The following is a 15,808-nucleotide window of genomic DNA, read 5'->3' as shown; positions in this document are numbered from 1 at the left end:
AACAGCAAAAACAATTGAGTTGGTTTTATGTCACTCAGTAGAGTTTTTATCTCAAGCACTTTCATTTTTATGTTTTGCCAAAATATGAAAGCTCATGAACTTCAAATTTCACCTGCTGTTAGAGTTATAAGCAAAATAGAATTCTTCAAGACCCTGGCCATAAATCATTACTGACTTATACCAGTATGAAATGAGCTCCGGCGTAACAACACCGCTTAGTCGGATTTTTCCGGATTTTGTGTGTAACTTTTTATGTGTGTGCTTTTTATCAACAGATCGGTCCCACCGGAAATCACGAATTTTTTTTTTCATTGATTTCAATTTTGTATTATATTATTTGACATCAGTACTTTTCATGACCGAAAGGTTCTGTAAAAAATATACATAGTAACAAATTTAATCGGTTTTTCAATTTTTCGAAAGAATCCTTTTCAAATTTTTTCGGATTTCTTCTTTCTGCTTAGTGGGTCGAAAAACAAAAGTTTCATAAGCTTACGCAATAATAAACCGAGATAAAGAAATATGAAATTCAGATCGAAAATCCATTAGTTTTGTGTTATCTAAACAAGTTCAAGATAGATTTGATTTCCCACGTTCTGAATCGAATTTTCATTACTCAACTGATCTGAAGAATCCGCAGAATTTTCGTATTATGGAATAGAAAACTCTATAAAACTGCTTGATTGAGAAACATCAAAAATCTTCTGCCATGTGTAGAGAACAAAAACTGCATTGTTTTTGGAGGAACGTTTCAGCTCTACATAGATTTTTTTTGGTCTAATTTGATGCAAGCAAGTGAACCGATACGTAATAATTGCATATATCAAACTATTAAACTGCAAGAACCCCGGCGAGCACACGGAAGTTGACTGGCGGCGAAGGTGAATGCTTACGAGAAATAACTATGCGAAGGTCAATTTAATTATTCATCACGACAGCTAACGAACCGCTTTAATCGCGGATCTTTTGATTTCAACCGAATCACATCCAATAAAAACCAAGATCCTTTTGAATTGCAAAAAAGGTGAGGAGCATCACGTTTCATTAGAGTTTTGAAGCTAAACTTCACTGCTTTGGCTAGAATTACTCACGATAGTTTTATCTGTTATGAATTGCATTTGCATTTTCTCAATTGTTGACATCAGAGCTAATAAAAGTCATTTCCATTGACTGAAAAATAGACGAAAATGACAAGAAATTACTGTCACCCTCAGCTTCGCTTGCAAACTATCAGAACGAAATCCCTGTCCAGTCAATGACATAAGCGGGACAGTAGTTTTAAAATTGTGTTTTTTCTTTCATTTGCCCTTAAAGTCATTTGCAGTTTTCAGTGAAAATCCCATAGTATGTAGTGTCGATATTCAACCAAAGCTGTGAGAATTGAAAACGACAGAAAAGGGTTTCACAATAAGTTTTAACTGTTGGTGCTCGAGTTTGTAGTAGTTTTGGTATCCAAAGAAGCTCTGGGATGTAATTACTTTGATTTTCATATTCTAGTCCCTTTTTATAGCCAAGCGTCACAGATTTTCAATACATCGATGGAAGAATGAGAATTGAAATTCTACTGTTGCTACCTGAAGACGTTAGTTAGGTTTCGTCTTGTCACAGAGGAAAGAGTGACGTTGGCAATTATGCTCTCTCATTTTTTCGATGAGAAATGAAAATGCTTCGTCTCTCTTCGTTTGTTCTGGTGTCGGTCATTTACGAATGAGACAGTAAAACATTGAAAATGAGACTGTTGGAATGGTTTCTTTCATTGAGAATGCGTGACAATTTTAAGCTCTGGTTAACATACCTCAAACATGAACATTAGTAACTTTAACGCTTTTTAACTTCTTGTTTTTCATGTCTTTTTTCGCAGATCATGTATAACGGTGGCGTTGTGTCTGGCAGCACTGTCCACATCCGTACTATCGCAAGATGATCAGCCAAAGAGTAACAGCCGGAACAATCTGCTTCTGCGGAGGGGTAACATTGGACGACAAAATCCACTGTCAAAGACTACCACAACGACTCCTCCACCCGAATATGCCGAGGTAGGTTTTTGAACTACGCGAGAGTAACGAATTCGGCCCCGGCCATTTAGTAACCAGTTTTCGGAATAATTTTCCGATCGCGCGTATTTTGAATCACATTTCTTGATAACTTTATATTTCAATTCTAAGTCGTACGCGGATCAAGATGCTGTCTTTTTACTGCTTACTTAGAACTGCAATGGACAGTCTGTAATCTCAAAAATGAGTTCTTTTAAATTTCAGTGGGAAATAGAGATCAAATTTCTCAGAAACAGATTCAAAAATCTAACCAAATTTGTACACGGTACCAGAAAACTACCTAATTTTGAGTACTTTCCACCTAACTTTGGGCTTCCGTCCAATAACCTAATTTTATGTAAAGTGGTTCTGAAAAGTGAGTTATATTTACTCAACAGTTGAATCGTATTGACTCAATTTCAAGTTGGATGCGGTTTATCGAATGAAGCTTTCACAGTTGTTGGAATTTTATTCCGAATCTTTTGAAGCATTTTACTTCTGGTGGAAAAAACAACTTGATCAAATTGGTACTGAATAACGATGTATTGTTCTTATTACACTTTTACTTGATCAGACCATGTCAGTTTCTAGCCATTAATGCTAAAATACTAGAAGATATTTAATTGCATTTTTGCCATATTTAAAGAAAAAGAAGTACATTTAAATATATTCATGACACAAATTTGAACTGAATTCATTTGCAAGACACCGTATCGCTTGTAAATGAAAAATCCAGTGTGCACACGACCCCGTCGACAAACGAATCCATTTTTAGGCGTACAATATCGAAGTAATGTTTTCGAAACAAGTTAAATTTATCAATAAATCACCGAGATACAAGCGCTCCTAATTGAGCCCTAAAAAGCTATCGCTGAATGTTTCACGCTGACCTGTTAGTCACCGGAACATTGCAATCTACTGAAGAATCCAGCCAACTCTATTTATGTATAAATCGAAAAATGAATTTTCAAATTAGAAGAAGTTGAGACGCTGTTTCCAAATCTGAGAAATTCTTAATCAGATATTAATTGATAAATAATAACAGAAATTGATTTTGTTAGACTATTCATTAATGTTTTATCACCTAAATCAAATATGTATGTGAACTGATAATTTCATTCGAGTATAAAGAACGTTTGATGACAACACATGAATAATCATTTTGTTATCCATATTTGTAAGGTTTCACTACCTGCATTCGTTCAAACTCAAGTAAATTGAGAAAAAATCGTACAAAAATTTGCGAATTACATAGTATATGTCAAAAGAATCCTTATCACGCTATCTCGTGGTGACATCGCCGTTTTAATTCTTCAATTGCTAATTGATATTCAATATACTCAATCGAAAACGGTGTGCAGCAGGTAGCAGAAAATTGCACCAACACACATTGCAAAAGCGAGCAACCGAAGTAGAACTGCTACTGCTAATAAAATTCTAGCTGTAAGCAATAATGCCGTGCGAGAGAAATCAAACGGATGACATCATGATGGCATACTGCGATTGGCTCTTGAAAATATAGGTCGATTCAAATCAATTTTACAATAGTTTGCTATTGAAATACGATGTTGCCATACATGTTTCAGTTTAATGTTTCCGTATCGATTGGTTGTTAAATTATATCAATCCATCAACAAACGACTGAGTAATTATCGTTCAAAATTAGGACAGAAAAAGTTCACGCTGTTCAAGGCTTTTTGCGATCGTCAGAATTGAATATAAAGAAATAGATGTCTCATTTCAAGAAAAGATGGGTTGATAATGTCAGAGACATAACTGGATGACGTGAGTACGGAAAAAATTACGTACTTTTCCACATGTCGAGAAATTTCCCGTTGTTAGCACTCTGAACTCTCTTCTTTTGGAACCGCTAGTCGGATTCGAATGATATTAAATAGCAGCTTATGGGACCATAACCCCTTTCATTTGAGTTTATGAAAATCGGTTTTGTCATACCTGAGAAAATTAAGAGAACTTCGTTTTTGACCACTAACTCCGGTACCGGGAACTAGGAACCGGTATAACCGATGCCGCAGTTTTGAGCTGATGTTAGTAAAAAAATCCTTTTTTGCATCATTGCTCAAAATGACGGTTCGCAATTTCAAACACACTTTACCTTATATTTCTATTTGTCAATAATTTAAATTCTTTTCCATTACTTATTCCTTCAAAAAAAAAATAATAGGGATGTTACGAATATCTAAGTGCGCTTTGCTCTAAGTTAAAATTACAACTCGACCAACCAACCCCGCACAAAACTTGGTCAACCTGCCCGAATTAATGTTTTCGAGAACAATCACGATTAACAAAAAAATAAAAGTAAGGTTATACTGAAAACCGATATGCCATTTTGTAAAGTTTTGAATGTCCTTTCCAATGGTACTGCGTTTTTGGAAAACGAATATAAATTGATCCGCGTTACACGTATTACTTCGCAAAAACGGTACGTAGGTGACTATAAATAGACAAGAGGGCAATGTGTAGCTCTAAAAGTTGTAACTTCAAACATAAAAGGCATTAGTCGTTGTAGTTCTTGTTGTGAAACATTGTAGTCCCTAAGGACAATACTCCAAGTAGTTCTTGGATCTTGGCCATCAGGCGCTAAAGCATCGGACGTAGTATGATTGTTCATGTTATTTACACTAAAATCAAATGAAATTTGAAAAACCTTTTTTTACCCGAAAAATTTGAAATAACGCGATGTTTTATTTAATTTACGCAAAATTTAACTTATGCACCCGCGTCTGCGCGTAAATTGAGGTTCCAGTGTACTCCTTTATTCTAACGGAAGTTATATTTATCCCTTAAAAGCGCAAGGTAATTTTTTTCATAATGTTTTGTTTCTATAAAACATTTGCATGTAACGTAGGACTACCCAGCTAGTTTCAAAATCAATGCCAACATTTGTTTTCAATACAAAAGCAGCAGGCTTTCGTGATCTGTTTTAACTTATTCGTGTCTGCGAATTTTCGAATTTATTTTTTTGAGAATTTTGGTTCCAGGTCATCCAGAATTGAATACGAAGAAACAACCGATCTTCGATTAAAATGTGGCGCGAGTCGAACGGCGCATAAATCAAATCCATGAACAGTCCAGCCGCTGATGTACATAACGCATTGATCAATAAGTCCCGGGACTGACCCAGAGCTGACGTTTGTGATGTCGAACTAATCTCATTTTTCGGAAGAACCAACTTTCAGAGAACATGAGACAACATTTTTACATCAATAGCATCACAAACACTGAATATAAGTGACGTTACATAACAGTTCGGCTGAAAAGTTCGTATCGTTTAATAGAAACATACATTTTTTTGCCAGAATTCGTTTTTATTATTCAACATAATTGCCATCAGAGACGATACAGCGATTTTAGCGATCTTCCAACTTTTCGATACCATTTTGGTAGTACGATTTGTCCTTTGCCTCAAAATAGGCCTCAGTTTCAGCGATTACCTCTTCATTGCTTCTAAATTTTTTACCAGCGAGCATTCTCTTGAGGTCTGAGAACAGGAAAAAGTCACTGGTGGCCAAATCTGGAGAATACGGTGGATGATGGAGCAATTCGAAGCCCAATTCGTTCAATTTCAGCATGGTTTTCATCGACTTGTGACACGGTGCATTGTCTTGATGAAACAAAACTTTTTTCTTCTTCAAGTGAGGCCGTTTTTTTTAATTTCGTCCTTCAAACGCTCTAATAACGCTATATAATAGTCACTGTTGATGGTTTTTCCCTTTTCAAGGTAGTCGATGAAAATTATACCTTGCGAATCCCAAAATACAGACGCCATAACCTTACCGGCCGATTGTTGAGTCTTTCCACGCTTTGGGTTCGGTTCATCGCGTGCAGTCCACTCAGCTGACTGTCGATTGGACTCCGGAGTGAAGTGATGGAGCCATGTTTCGTCCATTGTTATATATCGACGAAAACAATCGGTTTTATTTCGACATAACAGCTCCAAACACTGCTCAGAATCATCAATTCGTTGTTGTTTTTGATCGATTGTGAGCTCACGCGGCACCCATTTTGCACAAAGCTTTCTCATATCCAAATATTCGTGAATAATATGTCCAACACGTTCCTTTGATATCTTTAGGGTGTCAGCTATCTCGATCAACTTCACTTTACGGTCATTGAAAATCATTTTGTGGATTTTTTTCACGTTTTCATCGGTAACAGCCTCTTTTGGACGTCCACTGCGTTCATCGTCTTCGGTGCTCATATGACCAGTACGAAATTTTACAAACCACTTACGAATTGTTGCTTCGCCCGGTGCAGAGTCTGGATAACACACATCAAGCCATTTTTTGGTATCGGCGGCACTTTTTTTCATCAAAAAGTAGTTTCATCAACACACGAAATTCCTTTTTTTTCCATTTTTTTTTCACAATAACAAAAGTAGCTTCACTCAAAATGCAATATCTCACAAACTAATAATCAGACAGCTGTCAAATTTATACACGTATCCTTTGAAGGTTGGTACTAACTGAAAATGGTATGGATTTAATTCTAGTGGCGCCCTCTCATAGAAACGATACGAACTTTTCAGCCGATCTGTTATAAGCGATGTTACAAATTCATTTATGAAAAATGGAAATAACAAATTCCGTGTATTGATAAAACATTGCTTTTTAAAGGGAAAAATCAGCGCAAGCCAAGCACTAGCTTGAGAAGTATTTCTCTCACTCGGATACATTAAAAATAATGGTTTGTGGAGTTCTGATTTTGAGCGTGGCCAAATGAAACAGTCAACCGGAAAAAAAAAGAAAGTTTTAACAATCGTAATGTACGATCGCAAAATCAAAGTTCGTTAGATTAGATGTGCTGGGATGGTTAGCACGTGAACTGGAAGTACTTTTACGATCTTGTACAAAAATCTGGGCAAAAAAATCTTTTCCAAATGGATGCCGCATTCGCTCACAATGCGTTTGTATGAAGCAATGGACGAAACATGGATCCACTATTTTTATCCGGAGTCATACCAGTATTCATACTGGAACAGTCACCCGAAAACGTAACAGGTAGCTGAACAATCATAGCGTCTGGTTTTTAGACGCTTGAGGTATCATTGACATCGACTACCTTGAGCTAGAAAGTACCTTCAAAAGTGATCATTACATTGATTTATTGATGCGTTTGATGTGCGAAATCGTAAAAAAACAGCCTTATAAGATGAACCAAAAAATCACCGTTAACCAAGACTATGCATCGTGACATAAGTCAATGTTTTCATTGAATTGGGCTGCAATCTGTTTCCTCACCCACCTTATTCACAATAACCTAGCCCCCAGTGACTGCTTGTCCTTTACTGACCAGAAAAAAACACGCAAGTGAAAAATATTTGGCTCGAACGAGACAGTCATCACTACAACTAAAGTCTATGTTCAGGTCATTGACAAATAATTCTACAAGTATGGAGTCTATTCGATACAGAATCTTGTTTTATATGAGTAATTTTATTAAATGCGAACGAACACATTGAATCTCAGAAATCTTATGGAAACCGTGAACTTATGTATATGAAGGCCCTTATTACCGGTGTCACTTCACGGTGGAAATCAAGTGAAGTGAATGTAGGTCCTTATTACGGAAGTCGCTTTCAAGACAAAAGTATTTACTTATGAACATCACGCCACCAATATTTTGTTGAAAAAAATATTGATCACTTCACGATGCGTGATACTGGTAATAGGTAAAATCAAGTGAAGTGACATGTAAGTGAAGTGAATGTGAAAGTGGAATTGAGCAGGGCTTGCAAATTGAAGCAACGAATATGAACGAAAGGGTTTCACCATCTGCGCTATTCACACACATTCGTATGTCAGGTAGAATTCACAGCGCAACCCAAGCCAGGAGAGCTGCTTCGTTCGTTCATTAGTTCATGAATATGCCCGCTTGCTGAGACCTATGCTTCATGAGGTTAGCATTTGATGAATGGTTCTCATATTGTAGATGCCTATGAGGAAACTAGTTTCATAACTTTTAGTTCCGATGAATATTAATTTAAAGAACATTGCTTTTAGTGTTTCTAGGATATATACACAGTGTAAACTGCCAAGAAACAAATTGATCGTTTTGAAAATGGGCTCAAATGCAAAACTTCTGCTATAAAATGTTTAAAGTATGTTTGAAATGTGATCAAATTTGGTCTTGGAATGCGAACATTATGTTAAAAATGATTTCTGTAAACCTGCTTTTTAAAAATAAACCGTATACATTGCCTATATGACTTTGCTTCGCGCCTTGTAGCACACCGTGAGGCAAGGTCTTCTTTCTCGTACAATACTAACGAGAGCGAACCCTTCATTTCATTACATTGTCATGGATTGCTTAGTTCATGTGTTAACTGAGACTGAGAGCACAGACAGTTTACTTGGCAAGGGGAATTGGTCTGCTCAGTAGCATATACTCTCACGCATCCAGTTTCTCTCTAATATAGGTCTCTCATTCAGCTATGTCAAGCAAAGTGTTCACAGCAGATATTTTTTGTTGCTTCGTTCGTTTGAGGATTCACAATACAAGCCCTGGAAGTGAGAACGGTAATAAGGGCCGAAATTGTCTTATTTGCTAAAGGAAACCATGACAATGATTTTCGTTCCTAAGTGAAGTTTCAATCACCAATTATCTGAAATATTTCCAAGCAGTTTGTGTAATGATATTGAAAATCAATTAAAAATGATTGAGATATAGATTTTCAAAACCTGTTTGTACGATATTATTTTCTGTATTTTGAATTTGCCCACCGGTGTAGAAAACGAAAACGTAGTCCTACGTCAAAAGAGTGGTTTTATTTATGTGAAAATATAGAAGCTGAGACGAGACAAATATCTTAGTATCTTAGCTTTCACTTTGTACCAAAGGAGTCGAGCTTGAACATCTGCCGGGAAAATTACGATAAAGCACTTCTACCATTTACTATTACATTCGTCAAAGCTACCAGAAGTGGTTACTTTCTACTGCATTCTTCTTTTACCGGTTCGGATAGTAAAAGGTAAAAGACCTTTATCGGTACTTTCCGGTATATCGGCGAATTGGGTGGTTTACATTGATGAGATGCTTAAGCTCGGCTCCTCTGCTGGAAGGGAAAAGTTAAGTTACTTAAGGATTTCTGCTTGCTCGAATGATCCTTGTCAAGTCTCCTCTTAATAAATATATTGTTAAATAAAAAAAAGTCTCATCTTTCTGCAATATATCTTCACATCCTTGCTTTACCTTGAGAACTAGCATTCTAAAATTTGGATTTTATTTATAATTCCGAATTACAATAAAAATATTCTTATTGTTATGAATAATACTAATATTACCGTTGTTTTTCGCTCGAAATTTCAGGTGGGTAATTACCCATTTTTGGAATTTTCGGGTGGTTAGTACTACCCACCGTACCTACCTCTTTCACCGGCCCTGCCTGGGAGCAACCAGAACAAGAATAGAAATATTTTTCTAGAAAAAGAAGCCAGTTGTCAGGTCCTCTCCTAGAATTTTCAGCTACAATTGCCAATTTGTGATTTGGAAAAAATATGCATTAATTTTCCCACCAAGTCGCGCAAAAGTCACCTACCGCATAATTTAATATTTCTGGAACCGAGGACAATACACGATTGAACGTGCTCACCCGTTAAGAGTTTCACCGGAAGTGGTGGCGAATCTCAAGATACCTTTCGTGAGAATGACGTCTCAAGTTGCCACTTTAAAATCTGTGTTTCAACTTGAAAGATTTGTGTTTCATATTTTCGATCATAATCTGTGAAAAACATTTTGAAAATCTGCATTTTTATGAAGTATTCATGAAAATCTGTGAATTTTGATAAAATCTGTATTCAGTGTTCAGAATCTGCGTTGCAAAATAGGCGAAAAAATCTGTGGTTTTACAGAAAAATTTGTGAGTATGGTCTCAAACTCCAGCTAACTGACGTCTGTCTATCACCAGGGATGCCAGGTTCACAGATTATTCGGTGTTTCACAGATTAATCTGTGTTTTACAGATTTTGAACTTTCTGCACAAATTTGAAAAAACGGTACGGATTTGCACAGATTCTGAAATCGATCCCAAAGTTTCACAGATTGTTGAAATCGATTACAATTTAGCACCAAAAAGTACAGAGCAGTTGGAAATAGTGAGACCTTTTTTTTGCTCACCAAAATAATTCCGATCAGCTATTATGATACGGGAAACGTGCACAGACAGGTTTTTGGCTTGATCACATATTTTTGAAACAATGACCTTGCATCCCTGTCTATCACATCCTTCAGCGCGTTTACAAAGCCAATCACAAGTTTATGAAGTTATTCAGTTGACCCCTTGTACGATCTAGACAAAATTTACGGCAATTTATATTCCCATCAAACGAAATGACGAAATTTTAACAGTAAAACCAGGGTAGTCTGTGTTTTACACATTTTTGAGATTTTTGAATAAATATAATAATAGTACTGTTTTGCCTTTCTCATATAGAAAGGTTATGCAATCACTGTGAAAACCGACTTTTAAACCGAGGCCCGGAGGGCCGAGTTTCATATACCATTCGACTCAGTTCGTCGAGTACGCAAAATGTCTGTGTGTGTGTATGTGCGTATGTGTGTATGTAACGTTTTTTGCACTAACTTTTCTCGGAGATAGCTGAACCGACTTCCGGTTCCGGAATTATGAGGTAAAATGTGCAAAAAATTGTGAAAATAGGTGCACTAACTTTTCTCTGAGATGGCTAAACGGATTTTCACAAACTTAGATTCAAATGAAAGGTCTTGAGGACCCATAAAAAAATTCCTGAAAATTATTTGGATCCGACTTCCCGTTCGGGAGTTATGGGGTAAAATGTGCAAAACAAAGGAAATATGTGTTCTAACTTTTCTCAAAATTAGGTTCAAATGAAAGGTTCTGTGGTCCCAAGCGTGATTCCTGAATTTCATGCGGATCCGACTTCCGGATCCGGAAATATAGGGTAAAGTGTGTTAAAAATTGTATACCCTCACTTAAAATGGGGAAAACCTTAGAAAAACTTCTAAATCGACCTCAAATCTTTTCCAATTGATAGTTTTTATCAGTAAACGATCAAACAAACCGATTTCGCTTATTCTTTTAAGAATCGAAGAAAATTTGAAGAATTTTGAAGAATACCACAGTATTATATATGATAGTATGATTGATATGAGAAAGGCATCATTACACCACTAGGTGGATTAAAACAGGTTTTTTTCTCGAAGTAAAACCATTATCTTGATTTTGTGTTAATTCTAAAATGAGGATAAAACTTACATAAAAGAGACTGGTCCCGTCTGCCAATATAATAATCTGTTATATGCAACTAGTATAGCGTAATTTCGATATACTTTTAAAAATTTCTTCTGATAAAATCGAAAGATGATGGCCTCGGTCATAACGTAAGGTAATAAAACAGAGAGATTGCCACTTGCACTATATCAGATTGGATTCTAAAAGTTTCTAAAAGAATCACTGCCAACGTTTTTCCAACTACAAAATCATACAGATTTTCAATGCAGGTTTTTGATCCCCCGATACAGATTTACAGATTTACATATTTTTCTTCTGAAAAAAGAAGATTTAAATGTGGCAACCCCGAGTATAACCGGTTCCATAGAAATCTGCATTCCTACATTCCTAAATCTTTTATAACATAAATAAAAGATTCGAGAAATAAATAAAACGATCAACATTTATGCCGTTTTTCACAAATAACTTGAGTGCTGACTTATGGTATTTTCGTTTTTAACGGTGGCACTACACCGGTGTAGGGAAGAAAAGGATGCCTTGATTACACCCAAATTGGAGCGAATATATTCACAGCTACACTACACCGGTGCAGCGCTAAAAACAAAAACGGCATTAGTCAATTGAGTACTGCATAATATATGTTGCCGATTTCGGAATTCAAGCTTTCTAAGATACAACAACTTTTTTTTCCTTCTTGTCAGGACGAATACGTGGACGAGGAAGGTGAACGGGTCGAAGGTGACGACGGAGAAGACCAGGGACCGGCCGTCCGTCCCATCATCACGACAACGACGACCACAACCGAACCGCCGAAAAAGATCCGGCCCAGCATCCGCCCGTTCCGCAGTAATGACGATCTCCTGTCGGCACTGAAGAAACGACGCCTGGAGTCGAAGAATCACAAGCCAGGTAGGTTTGATACAGTTTGTCTGCATGCTACCGTCATTCGCATGATCTAGTCGAGTCGATCGGGGCAGGGATGGATGAAGTAACGACCTGAATTCTCCTTGGGCAAGGACAGTTGGGGCTACCGGTTTGGTGAGCGACAGTTGCACGGTAGAGAAAGTGAAGGTATCTTGATTGATTTCTGGTCCACCTTCACAGCGCAAACCACATTCCGCGAGTTGGTTTGGCGAACAAGTCGTTCGTACAGTTTTACCACTGCCGCACCACTACTCGGCTGGGTACTTCGGAGGCTGAGGACAGTTTTATCATTACAATATACCGGACACGTGGTTTGCATAATCGACCAGTTTCAATGCGCAAATCTGATGAATTCGCAAAATATTCAATAATAAAAGTCGATCGCGATGGTTGAGAGCGGTTTGCCTCTACCAGACCAGACGTTCGAAAGATTTAGGTGATAGTCGTCAATTTATGTCGTATGTTAAATTACACTGGACTAACTTGCTCGGGCAGTTAACCGGTCCGGTTGCTACGGTGAGAAGGTGGTAGGCAGGCCATGCCAGACCAGACCAGGCCAGGCCGGCCGCACAGACCGTCGAAGGCCTTGATATCGTATTATTGAAATTATTTCTTATGGACCGCGTTCTGCACGCTGTTATGCAGAAGCCTGCTCTGGCCCCGGCTAACTCTGCACTACTTTTTGAGCAGATCCGTGAAATAGACTGTGGTCGTGGTTGCTTTCTTGGCTGCAACGATCGCGCGAATGACGAAATTGTTATCGATTTTTCCACACAATCGTTGGTCGGGAAGAATTTGGGCCGTTCCGAACCGGTTCCGTCATGAGCGAAGTGGGTACGCTTTGCTATCCAAGCGAAGTACTTGATATTGACATTTTCTTAGATTTAAGAAGGAATTTCTTCAGTAGCACAAAATCAACCGGCAACAGTGCCACACAACCTCTGATCTTCGGGTGCAGATTCACCATTTCATCACATTCCACCGAATGAAAGAAGACACATTTAACGCTTTCGAAACACGGCAAATTCTGAGCTTAAGATCAAGACCTGCGTAAAATTCGAATTCCCTCCCCCAGGGTTGTCCTCTCCTCCACAGTCGTTTCAGCGGACAGACAGTCAGAGTTTGAATGCTGCATATGGTCCATGGTCCTACCGCCCATATTGCAGTTGGACATGCGTGTTTTGGCACACTGGCTGGATGGTAATATGGGGCCGTGCAAAACCGGTTCGACTTAAAAGCCCATTACGAATTTCACGCTCGTCTCAAGCCTAAGCAAGTTTACCGCAGTCATGTCGGGTGTTGACTTGTTTTGCTTTTACAACTTTTTTTTTGTTGTCTTAGACACTCCGGTGTTTTTTTTTATCTTATCGCTTTGACAGACGTAAGTTAGCCGGTAGTGGAAAGGTCTAGTTAGCGGAATGATTGATTTCCTTTCCAGCACAAATCTTATTTTCCCAACGCAAACAGGCTGAACGTTTCAGGTTGAATAATCGCTCCGATCTGCTGACTGACTGGAGATATAATTTGATCATTCAATCGCTCGAGAGTCTATCGTGAACCGCGTCGTAATTCATGAGCAAGCCATTCCGGCGCCCAAATGGTCCAATGAAAGGATTTTACGAAAAACAGAACCGATATTTCATCATTCTGATCAAAACGCTTGAGGTTCTTACGAGATTCCAGTTCCCTGCCAAGGTACTGTTTACTAGTTTGCGAGGAAAAGGAAATGAGCGCCATTGTGAAAAAAACTCAAATCAAACCGAGCATTATGACACACACCGTAACTGTGCTACTGATTATCGTTTTTGAAATCAAATTGATCTTAGAACACAGAATTACATCGTCATTACTCAAATGTTTGAAAAATGCTGTCATTAATATCTGCATTGGATCACTCAAATGCTCACCAGAGAAGATAATTATTAAATGATTCAGTGAAATTTTAACATTTGTAAGTTGCGGAAACGTCAGCTAGCAGGTTTGGCTCGGCAAACTACAGCAAAACTTCACTGAAACTCGACGATAATAATTTAGTGTGTAGAACTGCTCAAACCGAGACGGTTGCCAGCTGAGTGTTGTCAAAACAGCGATTATTAGTTATTATTAGGTTCATAAACCACGTAGACCAAAATCTGGTATTTTTAATATTCTACAACATCAACAATTTTATGAGTGGAAATAGTTGATTGGTTCGATTTCAACCTCTGGAATGTATTTTTATTCAAATGTTTACTTTCGCAATTCCAATCATTTTGATTTTTCAAATCCGTTTTTGGTTGGAAGAAACCACACTGACAACTACTTCACGTCAGAACAAAAATATGAATAACTTCTTAGACTTTCCCGCGATTTGGTATTTTCATAATTAATTTATTTTTCTTATTCGTGATCGGCTATAGATGAGTGATAAATTTCGATCATTTTGTCACCCTACTCACATCGGTCCTTTGCCGATTTCTAAAATTCTCTGGACATTTCATTTGTCAGAACAGTACAGTACCTTCATTTCTCCTTTCACTGCTTGATTACGATGTGACTAAAAAATAATCGGAAAGTATAAACATTGAAATTTATTCATTTACTGCAATAAACTTAAAGTTGACTTTTTGCAAAGAATGATGAGCTTTTTCAATTTATGTTTATGTTAGAATTTTTTTTATTTTTTAACTTCGATAGGGTATAGAAGAATGAAAGAAAAAAATAAAGGGTTGTATTCAAGACACGACCGAGCACAATAACATTAAAAATGTAACGTTTCTAGGGTCTTCATAATAAATACAAAAATAATGATGATAATGATGATGATACACTAAACTAAAAACTTATTCAATTGACTAATAACAAACTTGTTCTAGTTTAAGCACTTTGATTGTTAGCGAATAATAAAATTGACAATTAGATTCTTTCTTGATAATTGATTCTATTCAATTTTGATCCCTTTCCACAAATTTTTACATTGTTAAGTTTTTGAATAACGTCCTTTAACTAGAAGTCAATTATGATGAATTCAAAGTTACTTGAAAGCTCAATTTTAGATACAAACAACCTAAAGATTTAAACCTGAACAAATGAAACTATTTTATTTTATGATAATAATTTTCGAGAAACGTACAAACTTATTAATTTTATAAACAGTTAATCGATCCAAGAGAAGATTTTATTAATTTTAACGAAAAATGTGGTACCAGTAAACCCAGTAATAGTGTAGTTTTATTATTCCTTCTTCAAAATCGTCGATAATCTACGGAAAGTGTCGGTAAATAATATGGCAACAATACGAGGAAGAAAACATGTGAAACAGTCCGCATAAAATATTTAGTTACTTACATTGATTTTCGCTTTGGCATATTAGGAATATACGGAATGGATACGCAACAAAATTCCGAAATTTTGTTCATATTGTGACTTAATGTTATTAACACATGAATGAACATTGTCATAGTTACAACGCGTGTAGCCATCAGACGCTTATTGTTTCGAAGCAAATAATAATTGAACTGAAACTGGCGGTTAACCAAATTCTACGAGGGTTCCTATTCAAACGATACATGTAAAATCACAGGTAACCTTACCTTGAGTTTATCTTTGATACTAGATGATATTGCATCTAATTGTATATGTG

The 15,808-nt window shown here is 37.0% G+C and overlaps 1 protein-coding gene across 6 annotated transcripts in view; it reads left to right on the top strand.

Moving 5' to 3' along the window:
- The window catches only part of LOC131425669 (uncharacterized), a 47,670-nt gene that overhangs the window by 25,160 nt on the left and 6,702 nt on the right, over positions 1-15,808 (top strand). For all 6 annotated transcript variants that reach the window (XM_058587730.1, XM_058587729.1, XM_058587734.1 and 3 more), the window contains exons 3-4: positions 1,862-2,036; positions 11,964-12,171. In XM_058587730.1, the coding sequence (XP_058443713.1) occupies positions 1,862-2,036; positions 11,964-12,171 (383 nt within the window). The remainder of the gene's footprint in view (positions 1-1,861; positions 2,037-11,963; positions 12,172-15,808) is intronic.

This window comes from Malaya genurostris, chromosome 1 (assembly GCF_030247185.1).
Source record: "Malaya genurostris strain Urasoe2022 chromosome 1, Malgen_1.1, whole genome shotgun sequence".
In the NCBI taxonomy this organism is placed as follows: domain Eukaryota; kingdom Metazoa; phylum Arthropoda; class Insecta; order Diptera; family Culicidae; genus Malaya; species Malaya genurostris.
This window is presented reverse-complemented; position numbering and strand designations above follow the sequence as displayed.